Source organism: Armigeres subalbatus, unplaced genomic scaffold, assembly GCF_024139115.2.
Source record: "Armigeres subalbatus isolate Guangzhou_Male unplaced genomic scaffold, GZ_Asu_2 Contig149, whole genome shotgun sequence".
In the NCBI taxonomy this organism is placed as follows: domain Eukaryota; kingdom Metazoa; phylum Arthropoda; class Insecta; order Diptera; family Culicidae; genus Armigeres; species Armigeres subalbatus.
The window spans coordinates 83,499-102,776 of NW_026942275.1; the positions used below are offsets into that span (position 1 = coordinate 83,499).

The following is a 19,278-nucleotide window of genomic DNA, read 5'->3' on the forward strand; positions in this document are numbered from 1 at the left end:
CGCTAAACCTGACTAGACGAATACTTTTTGAGTCCGTATTTAATGAATTGTTATGTTTTGTTACCTGTGTTTTTGTTATTGTTTTATTTTTCTGTTTGGTTTTTAACAATAAAGATGAATTGATTAATTTACTACACAATGTAATCGATAGTTTTATTTTTTTGAGCTTACTAGATTCCATCTTTGACATTTTCTAGAAAACACACAGCTAGACGAATACTTTTTGGACTCACTGTAAATGGTCCGTTTTTATGTCCGAGCGGAACGAGGAAATTTTGATAAACATTTCTAATATTTGGAAGTCATAGTCAACATCAACAGTCGTGCTGCATGGAACATAACCGATAGGATATCACCAACTGACCAGACCGCAGACACAGAGAGGACGATTTAACTTAGCAACCATGGGTTCGTAGGAAAACAACATGAAAATGAATTATTCGAACAAAGTGACCTTGCGGTCCCTTTTTGCCTTTCTCGTGAGCAAAAGCATTCCGAACGGTTGAAATATCAACCCAACCCGAATTTACGGTGAAGATCCAAATGGCAATTTGTTGATTATTACATTATAACTATCATTTGGTCCACTTGTTATACATATTTGTGTTTCTGTTTGTTAGTCAACGGAACAAAGCTGATGAAGATGCCTAAAATGAATTCATGCAACTTGTTTTGAATCATGCAGAGCGAAACTCGAAATCTCCGAGCGATACTTCAGGGCAATAAAAAAAGACAATAATAGGACAAAAATCGTCCAAAATCATTTTCTCTATGAGTACAAGAGCTGACCATAAGAACAATTTTCCATGCACGAAGTATTTAGGTGGATTAATATGAATTTCGCATCATTTTCCCAGAACGCGTTCGAACGTTGCGGTGTGAAATGCGAGCGCAGTGTCATATGCAGCACCATCAGACCTACCCCAAACAAACTGCGGGACAGTGCTGGAAACTAGCAATCAGTTGGTCACGCGTAATCAGAATCCGAGCAACATTTTTCAATAGAATTCCGCTTCGGGACAAGTTCTTGCGAACCGGGTGATAAAGCGGGTGGTACGATATGTGCTTTTTAATATTTATCATTTGTGATTCAGAATATATAAAAATCTCATTTTGGCAGAATAAATGTCACATAGGGGAAATGACGGCTTTGGCAGGTTTTGTTCTATTGTTGGCAGAGGGGTTTTCTATAACCAATTATGCTCAAATTTGACCCAAATATGCTTTACATATCAAAGAATATTGTGGCCAAATTTCATTAAATTTGGTCAACATAAATCCCCCTGCCAATAATAGAACAAAACCTGCCAAAGCCGTCATTGCCCCTACCTCAAATAAAATCGTCTAGCCAAGTAATCCAGAAATTTTGGGAATCTTTCACTAAGCCTGAATTAGTGTTTGCAAGCCATGTTATTAGTTCCAATGATGAATTATGTGTTCGTAGCTGAATTAGCAAATTGGGAAAGTGTTTTCGTATTCTGAGGATGAATCAAATCTGACGTGGTGCAATTCAGTTTACTCTCCTCTTTTTGTAAACGCATCCATACTCAACTGTAGCATAGCAGCATGCCTTTCCCTGTAAAAAGATGGCCGTTGGTGGTCGTCGCATCGATTTCAAACCAGAACAAAGTTGGACTATTGCCAGGAATGTAATTAACGCACATGGTCTACAAGTGAACGGGTAACGTGTGAAAAAGGTTGTTCCAACACGAGCCAATGTGTTTTGGATTGCTTCGGGCTTAGTGGTTCCGAGAAACCGCCATCATCATCGTCAGAATGAAAAGATGACACAGCTGGAAAACGCTACGTTCGGAGACAAGTCAACGTTGGAACAATACAATGATCTCAGATTCATTTACCTTAATGTTACATCTAAGCGGTAAAGTTATACCAAATGGTCATTTGATACTCTCTTCATGGATGCTGATGCTAGGAATATTTAACTAGTTGTTGATTTTCATGCCGGGTGCGATTGTTCTTCAATAATGTGACCAGACGTCCCGCATTTTCACTATTTGTCCCGCGCTGAAATGCGTCCCGCGAAACGTCCCGCATTTAACGAATTACTAGATAATGTCCCGCAAAATAAAGAAAAAAAAAATAGAATACATAATGTTAAACTAGTGCGTCAATGCCGGATATGTAACGCGGCATTAAACAAAAAGAGTCAACCTGTGATACCACCACGACAGGATATATGTCTTTGGTGCTCAGTGCTAATGGCGTAAGCCGATCCATCGTATCAAGATCGCATATCCGAGGGGAGAGGCAATCATATAAATCATAGAAGTCAAGATAAAAATATGCTTCTATGGCTCAGACAGAATAAAACGAGATACAATTTTTGACGGGAAAGGTCAATCCCGTCAAAAATTGTATCTTGTTTTATTGTCTCAGTCGATATTTAGCTTATTTAAGGTCAACAAAATCGAAAAAATGCTGTTTTTCTTTTATTGGTTCAATTTGGAACGAACATCTGGTGAATTTTTCAGGCCGGTGCACACGTGCAGCACTTTTTCGGTTTTTGTTTTCGATTTTAAAAATAGTTGGAGGCTTTAAAAAATATGGGTTCTTTGGGAAAGTTGACCTTAAATAAGCCAAAGAATCGATTGAGCGAATAATAATTTTTGACGGGAAAGGTCAATTATCTTTATAGTTTGTTTTACCAAGCCTTATACACTGGGAATCTTGCTTCTGGGTATATTTTGCTTCCATGTACTTCCTGCTGCGTGATTGACTGAAACGTCCAAAATCTCACTGCATTTAAATTTCATGCAGACCATAACCTTGCGGAAAATTTACCTCAGTTGGAAGGCGACCTTAAGAGTGTTTGGATATCGATAGTAATAGATCCGACAGTGTCGTTGATACTAATACAAAATTTTCCGCCGGATTCTCCAAGTATCTAAAATGGGACGAAATTTTTGATTTTCTGAGCCGAAATCTGTTCAGTAACACCCATTTGTAAATAAATTGGAATAACCGTAGACCATATATAATTATTAATCACCGTATCTACTTTTGTTAGGTAATTTGGAAAAGGTTATTTAGGATACTCAGAAAATAACTTTTGACATTCGATACAATTGATTTAATCGCTACTAAAAATATTATTTCAACTTCTATACAATAGGACTAGACTGAAAGTCATTAAACTGCAATACGATAGTTGCAGTTTTGCATTACTAAACTTCAAAATTATATGAAACTCAATGACAGCTACATTGCGCTGCACATTCGACGTTTGAAGTCAGCTTTAAGTTCTAAAATGAGATTTACTAAGCTAAACATATTCAACTCTGAACATTTTTTTTGTCCCGCGCTCACACAAAATTTATCTGGTCACTTTATTCTTCAATAAACAAACTTTCTTATCAATTTAATAAATTACTTAGCGCAAGTTTCAGTTCCTGTAGTTCAGAGCTTGACTTATACATATGTATTGGAAATGAGCATTCAGTACGGTGGGAAGTAATTAATAGGTGTTTTCGCCACAATCCATCCACGATTCAACCATATACACTGTTAATCTTCGGACAAGAACATAAATCCACAAGATTAATTCCGGAATCTACTTGATAATGTGTCTTCACCAAATGAGAACTACATTCTTCAGAAAAGCAATAAAAACGTCATGTTCCTTCCCTGGATATCTAACATGTGGGTCACATACTGCAATGAAATATTGGCTACTGTTCACACGAGCCCAACCACCCACACAAAAAAAATGGAAAAGCAAGAAATCAATTTCAGCTTGTTTCCGCCTCTCGCACCCCACCGCAATCGGTCAGAATTCAGAATCTTGAACTTTACTGATTGTGGAGCATCGCCCCAGCTCGTTACTCCTGCCCGAAGCAATCTAGGGGAGCAATGATGTGGGTCTTCTTTCTTTCATGCACCATAGAGGTTTCAATTTCATTTTCGATCCACCGCTCATCGGATCGCAGGTTTTCAACGACAATCCGTTACGTTTGGATGTTTTTCTGGGCGCTTCGGGAGAGTTTATGATTTTCGTGGAAATGCTATAAATAAGGGACGGTTATTGAGCAACAGTGTTGGTCGTTGACAACAAACATACGTGGCAGTTTTGCAGCCATACGAATTGCGTTATACTTAACAGAATTGTTATGTTTTAGAATTCAAGACAACATTTTCAAAACGACTTATCTGCTTTTGTAAACAAAGATTCAAACGACGATTTGACGAATCTGATAGCTCTCCCACGCAAACCAACACAACCAATAAGTAGGTGAAGGTTTCCGCTACCTGTTGATGGTATTGGTTTGCGTGGGAGAGCTATCAGATTCGTCAAATCGTCGTTTGAATCTTTGTTTACAAAAGCAGATAAGTCGTTTTGAAAATTTTGTCTTGAATTCTTCTATGATTGTGGTGAATGCAACCCTTTGAAATGATAAGCTCCATTGCAAATCTGATTTTAATAATGCATCAAATACTATTGTTATATTTTAAGAATACTCTATTCAAAGAGCACTTATAAATAAAGGCGCCGGCTGGCTCTTGCGTTCCTTTTTCTATTGCGCCAACATCAAAGACTCACCGTACTGCTATTAAAAATGAAAGAACATTAATTCCGAAAACCGTTTTAGTTTTAATCACGTCTTGTATATAAAAATGATGAAGATTACCTACTTATGAGCCAGAATAGGAAGAGATTGACCCCAAAATGGTAATACTTGATAATTGATTCTTGATGGGCTACAGCTCTTCGATGAACTTACGCCGAATGGGGTATCCTTCTCCACTGGACTCGATCCTGGGCCAATCGCTTCCAGTCGCCTTGAACATTGAGCGCCCTCAGGTCGCGGCCTTCCACGAAGCCTGCTGCCTCTACCGGGTTCTCTACTAAATATTATCTTCGCTTGACGTTCTTCCGGCATACGAACAACGTGACCAGCCCACCGTAGTCTACCGTGTTGAATAAGCTTAATAATAACCAGTCCTTTATACACCTGGTACAATTAGTGATTCATGCGGCGCCGCCAGATACCGTTCTCCTGTTTACCGCCGAGTATTGTCCGCAGCACCTTACGCTCAAACACTCCGAAAGCTCTCCGATCAGCCTCCTTTAACGTTTCATGTTTCATGGCCGTATAAAGCCACCGGAAGAATCAGAGTAGTATACAGCGCGAGTTTTGTTTTCGTTTGCAGACTACGGGACTTAAGCTGGTTACGAAGTCCGTAATAAGCCCTATTTGCAGCTGCAATACGCCTTTTCACCTCGCGTATTAAAGCATTATCGCAGTTCATTAATGTTCCACAATAGGTACACAAATTCTTCTACCACTTCAAACTTTTCACCATTCTGCACCATTTCGATACCACCACCACTATGAACCCAAGTTGATTGCAATGGCCATATACTTCGTTTTGCTGGTATTGATCGTGAGTCCAATCCTCGCTGTCTCCCTCTCAAAAGGCACAAAAGCCTCTGTCGCAGCAGAACAATTCTAGCCGAATATCCTCTATGTTTCATACCACACATATTGTAACCACATTCCAGTTGATAACTCGCCGTTAATGATATCAAGAGGGCACTAGGCACTCGCACTCTTCAAGATACCTACCATAGGCAGTACGAATTAATCTCGCGCGCGAAGCAGTCGAGTCTGCGTGAAATCGAGACAATAAAAGTTATCCGAAGTCAGTCGCTGTAATTGAAAAATAAAGTGTTTTCTCTGCAGTCCGTCGCGAGTTTTACATTCCCGAATATCCGTGAAAACCCAGTGGTAATACAAACATAAGTTGGTCCTTCGAGCCGGATGTCGGGAACCCTCGGACCGAAAGTGACCAGTTAAGTGAGCACAATCGTGCGAAGAAACCCGCCATCACACGGCAGTGGCTTGGGTTCAGTGGAATCAAATAATAGAGCAACGGTGGAATTGTTTGCATGCTGCTTTGTTGCTGTTGGTCATCGTGGTGAAGGCATTGGAGTGGAGATATCGACAACGACGCAGGCGACGCACGAGAGGATTGGTAGCAGATAGGAATCGGGAAGTACTAGATTTGCATGATATTGATTGATGGTGGACTCTATATGCATGCGGGTCCGTGGTGCGAAGTGCCTCATATTGCGAGTAATAAATAAATGCTAGAATGGCATGAGAGTATTTTCATTCTTCACGGAATCCTTATTGTGGGTGTATATGAGCCTCTGTGTTATCTCTTCGGTTGGTCTTTTCTGTTTGTTGTTCTCCTGGTTGTGGTATTCTGCTTGGTTGGATCCCCTCGCTGCTGTCGCTGGTTGCTGCCCTTCCGCCCTGTCTCAGTCAATCGCAGGATCATACGAACGTCGAGTTGATATTACGCGTTTCGGGTGTACTTAGTGGAGTTGATTTGCAGTTAGTGAACCAATAGTGACTATCAGTGAATATGGCAAACGAACTACGAGACTTAGTGAAACAAGAACGAAATTGTTTAAGAACTTTCGAAGCAGTGAAATGTTTTCTCGAAAATTTGACTCCGTGAAACAAAGTGCTGAAGTGAGAGTTCGTCTAGAACGACTTGATGTGGCATTTAACGACTTTCTTTCTGTTCGAAGAAAAATTGAGCTGCTTACGGAAGATGCGGATGGTGAAGACAGTGATACGAAAAAGATCTCCAGTGAAACGCGAGAGGCGCAAACGAAGAAGAAAGAAGAAGAAAATGTGGAGAAAGTGATTAATGCCGAGAACCAGTATTGCAGTCTGAAAGCTACCCTGATGAGCATACTAACGAGCCAAACATCTACGTCATCGAGCATGCAACAGCCAGTACTTCATGGACCAGTTGGCGGTCTATCTCGTGTGAAGCTTCCGGAAATTCGCCTTCCATCTTTCTGTGGCCAACTAAGAGAATGGGTCAGTTTTCGTGACACGTTTAGGAGTTTGATTCACAATAACCAGCAACTGACGGAAATGGACAAATTTACCTACCTGCGGTCATCGCTCAGTGGTGAGGCTCTCCAGGAGATAAATTCCGTACAAATGTCCGACGTTAACTACGTAATTGCTTGGGAGATGTTGGAAAAGCGATATGAAAACAAAAAATTAATAGTAAAGGCTCATCTCGATTCGCTGTTTTCTATCGAACCAATACGTCGGGAAGGATATGAGCCGCTGAGTCGTCTAATTGGTGACTTCGACAAACATCTTCTCATGCTAGATAAGGTAGGTGAAGCTACGGACAATTGGAGCACAATTCTTGTCCATATGGTGTGCTCCCGTTTGGATTCCACTACTCTCCGAAATTGGGAAACACACCACAACTCGAAGGAAGTTCCAAACTACAAGGCTCTTATGAATTTCCTGAGAGAACAATGTTCCGTACTGCAATCCGTAGCACCAACCAAATCAATTGCTGTCCCTGAGAAAAAACCAAAGTTTTCCATTAGCCACGCAGCTGTTCAACAGTCTTCAAGTCAACCATCGTCGATGAAGTGTCCATTCTGCGGAGAAGGTTATCATTCCGCCTTTCGCTGTATTAAGTTCCTGAAGCTGGCGGTTGTCGAGCGCAATGAAGCAGTACGACGATCACGCCTTTGCCTGAACTGCTTGGCGCCAGGGCATCAGGCAAGAGTTTGCAGTAGAGGCTCCTGCCATCATTGTAAGCAGAAGCATCACTCCTTATTGCACCCGGAACCGCAGCACACAAGTGAATCTCGTAACAGATCCTCCGTTCAACAAGGGCATTCGAGACCTACAGCAATCCACCAACAGCAACCACAAACATATCCAAATCAAAACCAACCAGCACAAGCTCAAACTACACAACAACCCACACACTCGTTTTCCGTACACTCGCAATCCAATGCACCACCACCCCTCACAAATCAATCATGCACCAACCAGAACACTGTTGCGCTTCCGACAACTACACAACTCTCCACGCAAGACATTCTTCTGTCAACTGCTCTTGTGTGTGTACAAGATTGTCACGGTAACACACGACTAGCTCGAGCACTGCTAGATTCGTGCTCTCAATTTTGTTTCATGACAACACGCTTCTCAAAGAAACTTCATCTCCAAGGTTCCTCCGAACATCTATCAGTGCAAGGAATCGGTGGATCAGTAGTCATTGCACGGAAGTCAGTCAAAGCGTCAATTTTCCCACGTATTCCGGATATATCATCGTTCCATGAAGAGATGAATTTCTACGTGCTGTCAGAACTAACGGCTACTCTGCCCTCACGGAGGGTAAACACAGTCAATTGGAAGCTCCCTAAAAACATTACTTTTGCCGATCCACAATTTCATGAGCCAGGCTGCATTGATCTAATAATTGGTGCAGAGCATTATCTGGATCTGCTAACAGACGGTCGGCAGAAAATTGCAGATGAAGGGCCTTCACTGCAAAATACAGTATTCGGGTGGATAGTGTCTGGTCGCATAGTCGATCATGCAGCGACAGTAACACAAGCTGCAGCATATTCCTGCACTCATGCGAGCCTGCACGAGCAGTTGGCAAAGTTCTGGGAATTAGAAAACTGTCATACTAGTAGCACTCAGTCCGTTGAGGAGACAGCCTGTGAAGCATTCTTTGATCAAACCACCGTTCGTGATGAGCAAGGCAGATTTGTTGTCACATTGCCGAAAAGAGACTACCTCATAAGGCAGCTTGGAGAATCAGAAGGAACAGCAATTAGGAGATTCTTGGGCTTGGAGAGAAGGTTTCAACAGAATTCGGAGCTGAAGGTTTCGTATGCGGATTTCATCAGGGAGTATGTGCAGCTGGGCCACATGGTGCAAGTTCCAGTGTCAACGTCGGAGGACAATACAACCCTACCAGTATGCTATCTTCCTCATCACGCTGTCTTCAAATTAGATAGCACCACAACCAAGCTACGCGTTGTGTTTGATGCTTCGTGTAAAACCAGCAGCGGAGTATCACTAAACGATGCGTTAATAGTAGGCCCTGTCATACAGGATGATCTTATCTCCATCACGCTTCGATTTCGTCTGTTGAGTGTGGCCATAGTAGCGGACGTGGAAAAAATGTATCGGATGATTCAAGTGCAACATCAAGATCGGCGTCTACAGCGCATCTTCTTCTTCTTCTTCTTCTTCTTCTTATTGGCATTACATCCCCACACTGGGACAGAGCCGCCTCGCAGCTTAGTGTTCATTAAGCACTTCCACAGTTATTAACTGCGAGGTTTCTAAGCCAGGTTACCATTTTGCATTCGTATATCATGAGGCTAACACGATGATACTTTTATGCCCAGGGAAGTCGAGTCAATTTCCAATCCGAAAATTGCCTAGACCGGCACCGGGAATCGAACCCAGCCACCCTCAGCATGGTCTTGCTTTGTAGCCGCGCGGCTTACCGCACGGCTAAGGAGGGCCCCTCGTCTACAGCGCATTGTATATCGCGATTCTCCTGATGAACCAATTAAAACGTACGAGTTGACAACTGTCACGTACGGGACAGCGTCAGCTCCTTATCTGGCGACAAAGTGTCTCCAGAGCCTAGCAGATGAAGGGGTTTCTTCGTATCCACGCGCATCCAAGGTATTGAAGGAAGACTTTTATGTTGACGTCGAAGAAGCGAAAAATCTGGCGTCGGAAATTGTTCCGCTAACAGCATCGGGAGGTTTCAATTTGCACAAATGGAACTCCAACTCGACGCAATTGTTGGCTCAACTGCCGGTAGAACTATTGGATAGTCGGGCGACGTTAGAACTAGATTCATCATCTTCTCCAGTTAAGACGTTGGGACTCCAGTGGGAACCACAGTCAGACAGATTTCGATACGATTCTCCACACTGGAGCAATGACACCGTTCCTACTAAACGCATTGTACTTGCCGAAGCCTCTCGTCTTTTTGATCCATTAGGAATAATTGGACCCGTAGTGGTCTTAGCTAAGGTTTTCCTACAAGAACTGTGGAAGCAGAACTGCGGATGGGACGATCCGTTACCAGACAGGATGCAGTTGTTTTGGCAGGAATATAGACTGAATTTGATTGCTCTATCGTCGCTTTCTGTTCCACGGTGGATTGGATACCGGACCGAATCAGCGATGCTGGAAATACACGGGTTTTGCGACGCATCTGACAAGGCCTATGGAGCTTGCATCTATACACGTTGCACCCTATTGGATGGCTCGGTAGTGGTACGCCTACTCATAGCAAAGTCACGAGTTGCACCTCTAGAAGATCTCAAGCGGAACAAGAAAAGGTTATCTACTCCTCGTCTCGAGCTGTCATCAGCCTTGCTACTGTGTCATCTGTATGAAAAAGTGAAGTCCAGCATCCGTATCTCCTACAATGCTTGGTTTTGGACGGATTCAACCATCGTTGTACATTGGCTGTCTTCGTTACCATCAAGATGGCAGATATTTGTTGCGAATCGTGTATCCGAAATTCAGCACATTACAAAAGGCTTTTCTTGGAATCACGTTGCGGGTGTAGAAAACCCAGCGGATGTTATTTCACGTGGGATGACACCTGCTCAATTACAGTACAACACGCTTTGGTTCGAAGGCCCGCCATGGCTGCGTCGAGACCGCAGCACGTGGCCGGCGGCAGGTCCCGAAGAAGATTTCGATCCTTCTCTACTCGAAGAGCGAAGCACAGTTGCAGTTCCAATTCAGCTCAAGCCACCCAACGAGATTTTCGGTCTTCATTCCTCATTGTTCGTGTTAGTAAGGAGAGTCGCTTGGATTCGTCGCTTCATCAATAACTGTCGATGTCCAGAATGGAGGCGAAGTGGCGGTATTAGCCACAAAGAGCACAACGAAGCATTGTTGTTGCTTGTGCGCATGGCCCAGAATGAATCCTTTCCCGAAGAGGTTTCTGCACTACAGCGTGGAAAGCAAGTGAAACAGTCATCTCCATAAACAAACTCTGGCCTATACTGGTCGATGGCATACTCCGTGTTGGCGGTAGACTGTCTCAAGCATCAGTTTCGTCAACCCGCAAGCACCCAGCAATTCTTTGCTATCGGCATCCGTTAAGTAAACTCATTGTCACAGATTACCATCTGAAACTCTTCCATGCAGGGCAGCAACTTCTCACAAGTAGTGTGCGAGAGAAATACTGGCCAACTCAAATCCGCAGATTGGCTAACACCGTCGTACACGAATGTGTATCGTGCTTTCGTAACAAACCCAAGGTACTGGAACAACTCATGGCAAATCTCCCGTCGGAACGAGTATCACCTGCTCCACCCTTTCTAAAAGTAGGCGTAGACTATTGTGGTCCTTTCATGGTTGCCAACTCAAATCGCCGTGCCGCTCCACGGAAGTACTTCCTTGCTATTTTTGTGTGCCTAGTGACGAAGGCTGTTCACCTCGAGTGTGTTGGAGACCTCACCAGCGAAGCCTTCATCGCAGCTTTCAAGCGTTTCATCGCACGTAGAGGTAAACCAATCCTGGTAATGTGCGATAACGCCACCAACTTTGTTGGTGCTAGGCGTGAGCTCAGTGAACTACATCGATTATTTCGTAATCAGCAATTCCAACAATCAGTTGTTGATGGTGCCGAACAAAACGAGGTCGAATTCCGTTTCATTCCACCCAGGTCACCCAACTTCGGTGGCCTTTGGGAAGCCGCGGTGAAATCCTTTAAGGCCCACTTCAAACGCACCATTGGTACCAGAATTCTTCAGCATGACGAAATGCAAACTGCAGTAACACAAATTGAAGCAATCCTCAACTCCCGTCCTTTGACGCCCATCAGCAGTGACCCGATGGACTTTGAGGCGTTGACGCCGGGTCATTTTTTAATCCAGCGACCACTTACAGCGGTGCCCGAGCCCGACCTTAGTCATCAATCCACTAATCGACTTTCAACGTGGCAAAAGGCTCAAGATTTTGTGCAACAAATGTGGAAAAAATGGTCCCAACAATATTTGTCCGACCTCCACTGCAGAACGAAGTGGACACGTCGGAGAAACAATATCTTTATCGGAACGATGGTCGTTTTGAGAGAAGATAATCTGCCGCCTTTGAAATGGAAGCTGGGACGAGTAGTAGAAGTTCATGCGGGTACTGACGGAAACATCCGTGTAGTAACTGTGAAGACCAAGGACGGACTGTACCGGAGGGCTATTTCGAAAATATGCATCTTACCCATCCGGGACAACGAAGCTGAGTCAACTTCTGAGGAGTGCTAAAACTCCTTCACGTCAGCGCTTCGGCGCGAAAACTTACTACTAAGTCGGGAACCACAAGCCAAATCAACCAGTGTCAAGTCAACTACTAATGTCGAGTCCAGCATGTAATCTGTCCGTCTATGATGTATTGTCCAGTCCAGCACAATTCAGTATCGTTCTGTGAAGTCTGACACCGAGGTGTCCGCAATTTTGTATCTGTCGAAAAGCAGTTTACCGTTACAATATAATTTGTCATCGTAGTCCAAGAAGCGGATCGTTGCCACAACCAATTCAACGACGGGGAATCCATGGCATCCCTCTCAGCGCAGTAGCGAGGTCACCCATGGGTTTGGCCAACTCATGTCTGTGATTCATCAACGTTACTGCCAATGTTGTCGCCAAACCGCTCGATGACAATTTACGAGCAGTTATCCAAAGACGAGAATCGTCATCACCAGCGCCGGGGGCGCTTGCGGAGGCCAGGAGGCCTCCGCGCCAGGCAAGTTTCTTTTAGTTTGGGTTATATAGTTGTAAAAGCACCCGTTCATCTTATAGGGAATTTGCTGCGCACGGCTCGATAACATTTCCTGAGCATCCTATCCGATGACGAAGTTCGTCAACACCAGCGCCGGGGGCGCTTGCGGAGGCCAGGAGGCCTCCGCGCCAGGCAAGTTTCTTTCAGTTTGGGTTATATAGTTGTAAAAGCACCTGTTCATCTTATAGGGCATTTTCGACACATGTTACGCTGGCAATTTATGAGGAATCATCAACGAAGATGTACGTCAGTCACGCTCATGGAATACCTCCAAGCCAAGCATCTTCAGTTCACCACCAGTAGAGGTCTTGCTGTGAACCGATCCAGTAAGGATACGAAGGTCTGTCGAAGGAAGTACAGTCTGGCGTTGCTCCGATCGGACGGATCGTAGGCAGCATTTCAAGATCAAGTCGCAGCTTCTAAAAATCACCAAAGGTCCACAACAGAAGTGTCAACTCACCGTAATGTACATCATCAAAGGCAACAATTTCATCTCGTCAGTGTTCAGTACCAGTACCAGATTAAAAGTAGTGTATTACATTAAGATTAAGTAGCAATTTTTGAAATTGAAATTTCAAGGCGGCCGGTATGTCGCAGCAGAACAATTCTAGCCGAATATCCTCTATGTTTCATACCACACATATTGTAACCACATTCCAGTTGATAACTCGCCGTTAATGATATCAAGAGGGCACTAGGCACTCGCACTCTTCAAGATACCTACCATAGGCAGTACGAATTAATCTCGCGCGCGAAGCAGTCGAGTCTGCGTGAAATCGAGACAATAAAAGTTATCCGAAGTCAGTCGCTGTAATTGAAAAATAAAGTGTTTTCTCTGCAGTCCGTCGCGAGTTTTACATTCCCGAATATCCGTGAAAACCCAGTGGTAATACAAACAGCCTCTTTCACGGCACGGCAATCAATTCCGATAATATCGATATCTTCCGCAAATCCCAGGAGCATATGCGATCTTGTGATAATGGTACCGCTTCGTTGCACACTAGCTCTCTTTATCACTCCTTCGAGCGCTATATTGAGCAGTAGATTCGAGAGTGCATTACCTGGCTTTAATCGATCTAAGGTAACAAATTACGTCGATATTTCATCCGCAACCCTTACACTTGATTTCGATTCGTCCACCGTTATACGAATCAGCCGTATCAGTTTCGCCGGAAAACCATTTTCAAGCATAATTTCCCATAATCCGTTCCGTTTCACTGAATCGTACGCCGCCTTGAAATCAATAAACAGATGTGTCTTCAAGTTGTACTCCCGGAATTTATTAAGGATTTGGTTCAGGGTAAACATTTGATCCGTCGTTGATAGGCCCGCACGAAAACCTGCTTGGTATTCGCCGACGAAGGACTTTTCAAGCGGTCTCAATCTGTTGAACAGAATACGGGACATAATTTTGAACGCCGAATTAAGGAGCGTGATTCCTCGGTAATTTTTTTTTTCCAAGTTCGTTTATTTGGTAGGCTCAGGCGTGTATAACACTTTACGGAGCCATGGTTCTTTGTGATATATACAATCAATATCATTTTATTATACAGTTAATAAGAGAGGGGAAGGAGCCAGCGTACTCGTGGTGACTCGAGGTTAGTTTACAAAGATTAAGGATGGACGGGGCTTAGGATTTGGGATAAGGAAATTTCAGCTTCTCATCCGGTCATTTGGCGTCAGTGACGATGTGGCGTGTCGTCATGCTCGAGGAATAGTTCGACTGGGAGCATCTTCCGGATGACAAGAGCTATGGAGCTCTACGAAACAAAAAGGCAGAGACTAAACAAAAAAAAAACTTTGAAGAAAGAAGAAAAAAAAAACAAAATATTAAATTTTGATGTCAGAAGCACAAAGAAAACTATAAATGGCCTGCATATAGACAACATCACGATCTCCCAAAACACCTCGAACTTCCCTGAAGGGTTGTTTACCTCGGGCCACAAGGGTATCCAATAATTGCTCTCTGGAGGCGTCATTTTCCGAGCAGGACCAAACTACGTGATCGATGTCATCATAACCGGCTCCGCACCTACATAAGTTGCTATCGACAAGGTTTATTCTGTACAGATGTGCGTTTAGTGAATAGTGATTGGACATAAGTCTCGACGTCACACAAATGAAGCCTCGACTTAAGTCCTCACCTCTGAACCACGCTCGCCCAGAAACTTTTGGAACTATGGAAAAAAGCCACCGTCCAAGTTCATTGTGTGTCCAATTCCTTTGCCAACTTTGAAGAGTACTCTGACGGACTAATGGGAAAAACTCGTTGCTCGAGAATTGTCTATCATAAACTTCACCTTCCTGTGCGCCCACCTTTGCCAGCGAGTCTGCCTTCTCATTGCCGTAGATTGAGCAGTGAGGGACCCAAACAAAGGTAATCTTGAATGATCTTTCGATCAAAACACGCATCTGCTCTCTTATGTTTGTAGGAAAATGAGATGCGTGCTTAACAGGTTTCATCGACTGGAATGCCTCGATAGAACTGAGACTATCCGAGTAGATGAAATAATGGTCTACGGGCTGATTGGAAATTATCCCCAAAGCGAAGTTAATTGCTGCCAGCTCAGCAACATAAACCGAACACGGTTCCTGAAGTTTGTGGAAGGTGGTTGAAGTTACATTGAAAACACCGAAGCCAGTGGATCCGTTGATGCGAGAACCATCAGTGAAATATCTGTTGTTGCAATTGACATGTTCATATTTTTCAGAAAAAAGTGAGGGAATAGATATTTGTCGAAGATGATCTGGTATTCCTTGAATAGCATGTTTCATGGACAGATCATATACAATTGAGGAACTGTCGTTGGTGAAGTGAACTCGAGGGGGATTATAACACGGAAGACAAAGATCTGACGATATGTAGTTGAGATAAACTCTCAGGAATCTTGAACGACAAGTTAGTTCAAGTATATTATCGAAGTTATCTAGAACAAGTGTGTTACTTGTTCCACATTTGATGAGTATTCTAAGTGAGAGCTCCCAGTAACGGTGCTTTAAAGGAGTGACTCCAGCAAGCACCTCCAGGCTCATGTTATGCGTTAAATGCATACAACCAAGGGCAATACGCAAACAACGATACTGAATTCGTTCCAATTTGATGAGGTGGCAATCAGCTGCCGAGAGGAAGCAGAAAGAGCCATACTCTAAAACAGAGAGAATAGTCGTTCTATAGAGTTTGATGAGGTCTTCCGGGTGAGCACCCCACCATGTTCCGGAGATAGAACGTAGAAAATTGATCCTTTTCCGGCATTTTTCTATCAAATACCCAAAAATGGAGTTTCCAGGTACATTTAGAATCAAACACGACCCCAAGGTATTTAGAAGATAAAGATTGGTTGATGTCATCATTCAACAGTTTTAGTTTCAGTTGAGCTGGGTACCGCTTCCTAGAAAACACAACCAACTGAGTTTTTTGCGGTGAAAACTCTATCCCTAAATGTCTGGCCCAAACAGTCAGATTATCTAGGGTACTTTGCAATGGTCCTTGCAAGACAGCTGCACTTGGACCTCTTAGAGAGACCACGGCATCATCTGCAAGTTGTCTCAGCGTGCATTGATCTTCCAAACAATTGTCAATATCCTTAACATAGACATTATAAAGCAAGGGACTTAAACATGAACCTTGGGGAAGGCCCATGTAACTAGTTCTGGAAGTTGACAGAGTGCCGAGTGTGAAGTTCATTTGTTTTTCTGACAACAAATTGTACAAGAAATTATTCAAAATAACGGGTAATCCATTACTGTGCAGATTGTCTGACAGTACTTCTATGGAAACTGAATCAAAAGCGCCCTTAATATCCAAGAATACTGAAGCCAATTACTCCTTGTGCGCAAAGGCCAGCTGAATATCTGAAGAAAGCAACGCTAGACAATCATTTGTCTCTTTGCCTTATCGAAAAGCAAACTGAGTATTTGAGAGTAATGCATTTTGTTCGACCCAATGGTTGACTCTTGAAAGGATCATTTTCTCCAATAACTTTCTCATGCATGATAGCATGGCAATCGGTCGGTATGAATTGTGATTAGACGCTGGTTTCCCAGGCTTTTGAATAGCTATTACTTTGACCTGTCGCCATTCAGGTGGCACAATGTTGTACTCCATGAAACAGTTGTACAGGTCAAGTAATCGTCTTTTTGCGATATCTGGAAGGTTTTTGAGAAGATTGAATTTGATGTTATCGCATCCCGGAGCAGAGTTATTCGATGAAAGAAGAGACATAGAAAGTTCCAGCATTGTGAATGGTCCACCCAAAGAACCGGGATCAGTGACTGATTCTCGAAATAGCGGTTCTGCTGGTACGGAATCTGGGCAGACCTTTTTTGCGAAGTTGAATATCCATCGATTGGAGTATTCTTCACTCTCATTGGTGGAAATGCGGTTCCGCATGTTGCGGGCCGTTTTCCAAAGTGTTGTCATTGAGGTTTCTCGTGATAGTCCCTCAACAAAACGTCGCCAGTAGCTACGTTGTTTTGCCTTGAGAAGATTTTTGAGTTTTCTTTCGAGCCTCAAATACTCTTCAAAAAGCTCGGACCTTCCGTGTTTACGGAAGGCCTTGAAGGCATCAGATTTCTCAGAATACCACTTAGTACATTCATCATCCCATCCAGGAGTGGCTGATCTTCTGATGACAGATGTACTTGGAACGCGTCGTTTCTGAGCTTCTAGTGCGCTTTTTTGAATCAACTCAATAAGGAATCGATATTCATCCAAAGGTGGGAGAGTATCACTAGAGTCAATTGCTTCAGATAACTTTCCACTGTTGGTATAAAGAGGTCAATGATTGGCCTCAATGAATTCGGAATATTGAATAAATTCAAAAAACGGTCCACAAGGTCCTTAAATGAGATCAATCCTCGCTTGGATGGAATTCTTTTTCTAGAAGTGCGAGTAACATTCTTTTTTTCGTTGATAGTCTTAATCGGATGTTTCTTTGAAACATCGGTTTTTGGCAATGGCGGGAATGTCTTGCTGCAACTAGGATCTAAAGGAGCAGTGAAGACCGGTTGCTTCGGGATTTTAAATAATCCCCCATTGCCTTCAGATTTTGGCAAGCTTTTATGGATGACTTTTGATTTCTTACGGCGCGATCCCGGGGAAGACGGTTGCTTCCTCTTTTCGGGCACGTGTACCTCCGCAGAATCATCCATGTCGGCTACATCAGAGTCCAATTCGTCAATGGAAATGGAATCGTAGTAATCACTTACTTGAACGGTAGCTGAAATAGCAGCCTTTGTAATGGTAACGGCGGATGAGTCTTGCGCTTTAACCATTTCCGCATAAGTCTGCTTGGAGCGCTGTACCAACGAGCGCTTCACTTTTTGGGTGCGCTTTTTGTACACCGCGCAATCTTGCAAACCATGGGCTGGAGCCATACCACAATAAGCACATTTTGTGGCTTGTTGCTGACAGGACTCCTCCCGATGACTTTCGAAGCATTTAGCACAACGTGGTTTGTTGTCACAAAACTCGGCAGTGTGACCAAGTTGTTTGCAATTGGTACAATTAAATACCCTTGGCACAAAAAGACGCACCGGAAACAACATATTTTCTATATCGACATATTTTGGGAGCATCGAACCGGCGAATGTCACCCGAAGCGAGCCTGACTTAGAATATACCTTTTTGCCATCTACCGTGGCTGCTGAATGCAATTCCTTGCAGTCCAGAATATCCACGGTAGATTGCAGGGCATTCTTTAGGCGACCTTTCCCTGCAAGCACATCCTTACAAGTCAGGCTCGCTGCGTTGATACACCTTCTATCTCAACCTCCCGCGAGGGCACATAAACTAAATATTCAATATTGTACGCCTTGTCTTTCGCAATTTCATTCGCCACCTGGTATGTAGGTGCGGTGATGCGCAATTTGTTTCTGTTGATTTGATTGAATTCAAGCTTCGTAAAACGACGCGTCAAATCTCGTTTTATGCCCAGGAAATCTAGGCTCTTCACTTTCTGCCGAAAGTAAACAACCCAAGGCCCAGGCGAAGCCGCATGGTACAATCGTGTGCGTGTACTAACTTTTGGAGGCCCATTGCCTCCTACTGTCTCTGCCTCCATTCTCACCTCGCAAGGTGGAAGGAAAATTATTGCTTATGCTAACTTACAACTAATAGCTTATTAGAAAAAAAAAATATCAAGAAAATAAACTAATTCAATTTGTGTCTATTAGTTCCGCTCTGTGACGGGAGAACAATAAAGCAATCTCTTCCACTTATCTGCGCCTGCTGCTGTAGATAGCAGCAGTAACAATAGCCTACTTCACTGGCGTCGCCAGAAGCAGCTACTTCCCTCGCCGACAGCGATCGCCTTGGATCCGTAGGTAGGAATAGCACCACACAATACTCGCACTACCGAACACAATCCGCGATGAGACACAGCACACACGTCTGGCTCGTTCAAGCTATCGGCACGGAATGATCGACACGCGTCTTGTGATTTAGCAAACCACACACCATTTTCCTACGGTCTTCGAGACGCGCCTTGTGATTTTGCAAACCACAAACCATTTTCCGACGGTCTTCGAGACGCGTCTTGTGATTTAACAAACTACAAACCATTTTCCGACGGTCTTCGAGGCGCGTCTTGTGATTTGGCAAACCACAAACCATTTTTCGACGGTCTTCGAGACGCGTCTTGTGATTTAGCAA

At 43.6% G+C, this 19,278-nt stretch overlaps 2 protein-coding genes across 3 annotated transcripts; both read left to right on the forward strand.

Moving 5' to 3' along the window:
- Positions 1-1,784: 1,784 nt before the first annotated feature.
- LOC134202861 (uncharacterized) lies at positions 1,785-10,835 on the forward strand. Its single transcript, XM_062677842.1, has 3 exons — positions 1,785-1,879; positions 6,560-9,008; positions 9,354-10,835. Exons 1-3 carry the CDS (start codon positions 1,785-1,787, stop codon positions 10,833-10,835), a joined length of 4,026 nt encoding a protein of 1,341 aa, XP_062533826.1.
- A 90-nt stretch (positions 10,836-10,925) lies between these two features.
- On the forward strand, positions 10,926-13,425 carry LOC134202863 (uncharacterized). 2 transcript variants are annotated; one of them, XR_009977361.1, is made up of 2 exons: positions 10,926-11,357; positions 11,450-13,425. XR_009977361.1 is itself a non-coding variant. In XM_062677844.1 (2 exons), the coding sequence occupies exons 1-2, from the start codon at positions 11,126-11,128 to the stop codon at positions 12,110-12,112; spliced, it is 879 nt and encodes a 292-aa protein (XP_062533828.1). In that variant the 5' UTR covers positions 10,926-11,125; the 3' UTR covers positions 12,113-13,425. The 2 variants fall into 2 exon arrangements, 1 of the variants encoding a protein (XP_062533828.1); XM_062677844.1 differs by having other exon boundaries at positions 11,466-13,425.
- The last annotated feature ends 5,853 nt before the right edge of the window (positions 13,426-19,278 follow it).

Bases quoted from the DNA above. Each gene is read 5' to 3' on its own strand.
- LOC134202861 (XM_062677842.1), top strand. From the start codon at position 1,785: ATGACACAGCTGGAAAACGCTACGTTCGGAGACAAGTCAACGTTGGAA. The intron at 1,880-6,559 runs GTAAAGTTATAC...TTCTGTTCGAAG, and splicing joins CTTAATGTTACATCTAAGCG to AAAAATTGAGCTGCTTACGG. The intron at 9,009-9,353 runs GTGCAACATCAA...CCTCGTCTACAG, and splicing joins AAATGTATCGGATGATTCAA to CGCATTGTATATCGCGATTC.
- LOC134202863 (XM_062677844.1), top strand. From the start codon at position 11,126: ATGGCAAATCTCCCGTCGGAACGAGTATCACCTGCTCCACCCTTTCTA. The intron at 11,358-11,465 runs GTAAACCAATCC...TCCAACAATCAG, and splicing joins GCGTTTCATCGCACGTAGAG to TTGTTGATGGTGCCGAACAA.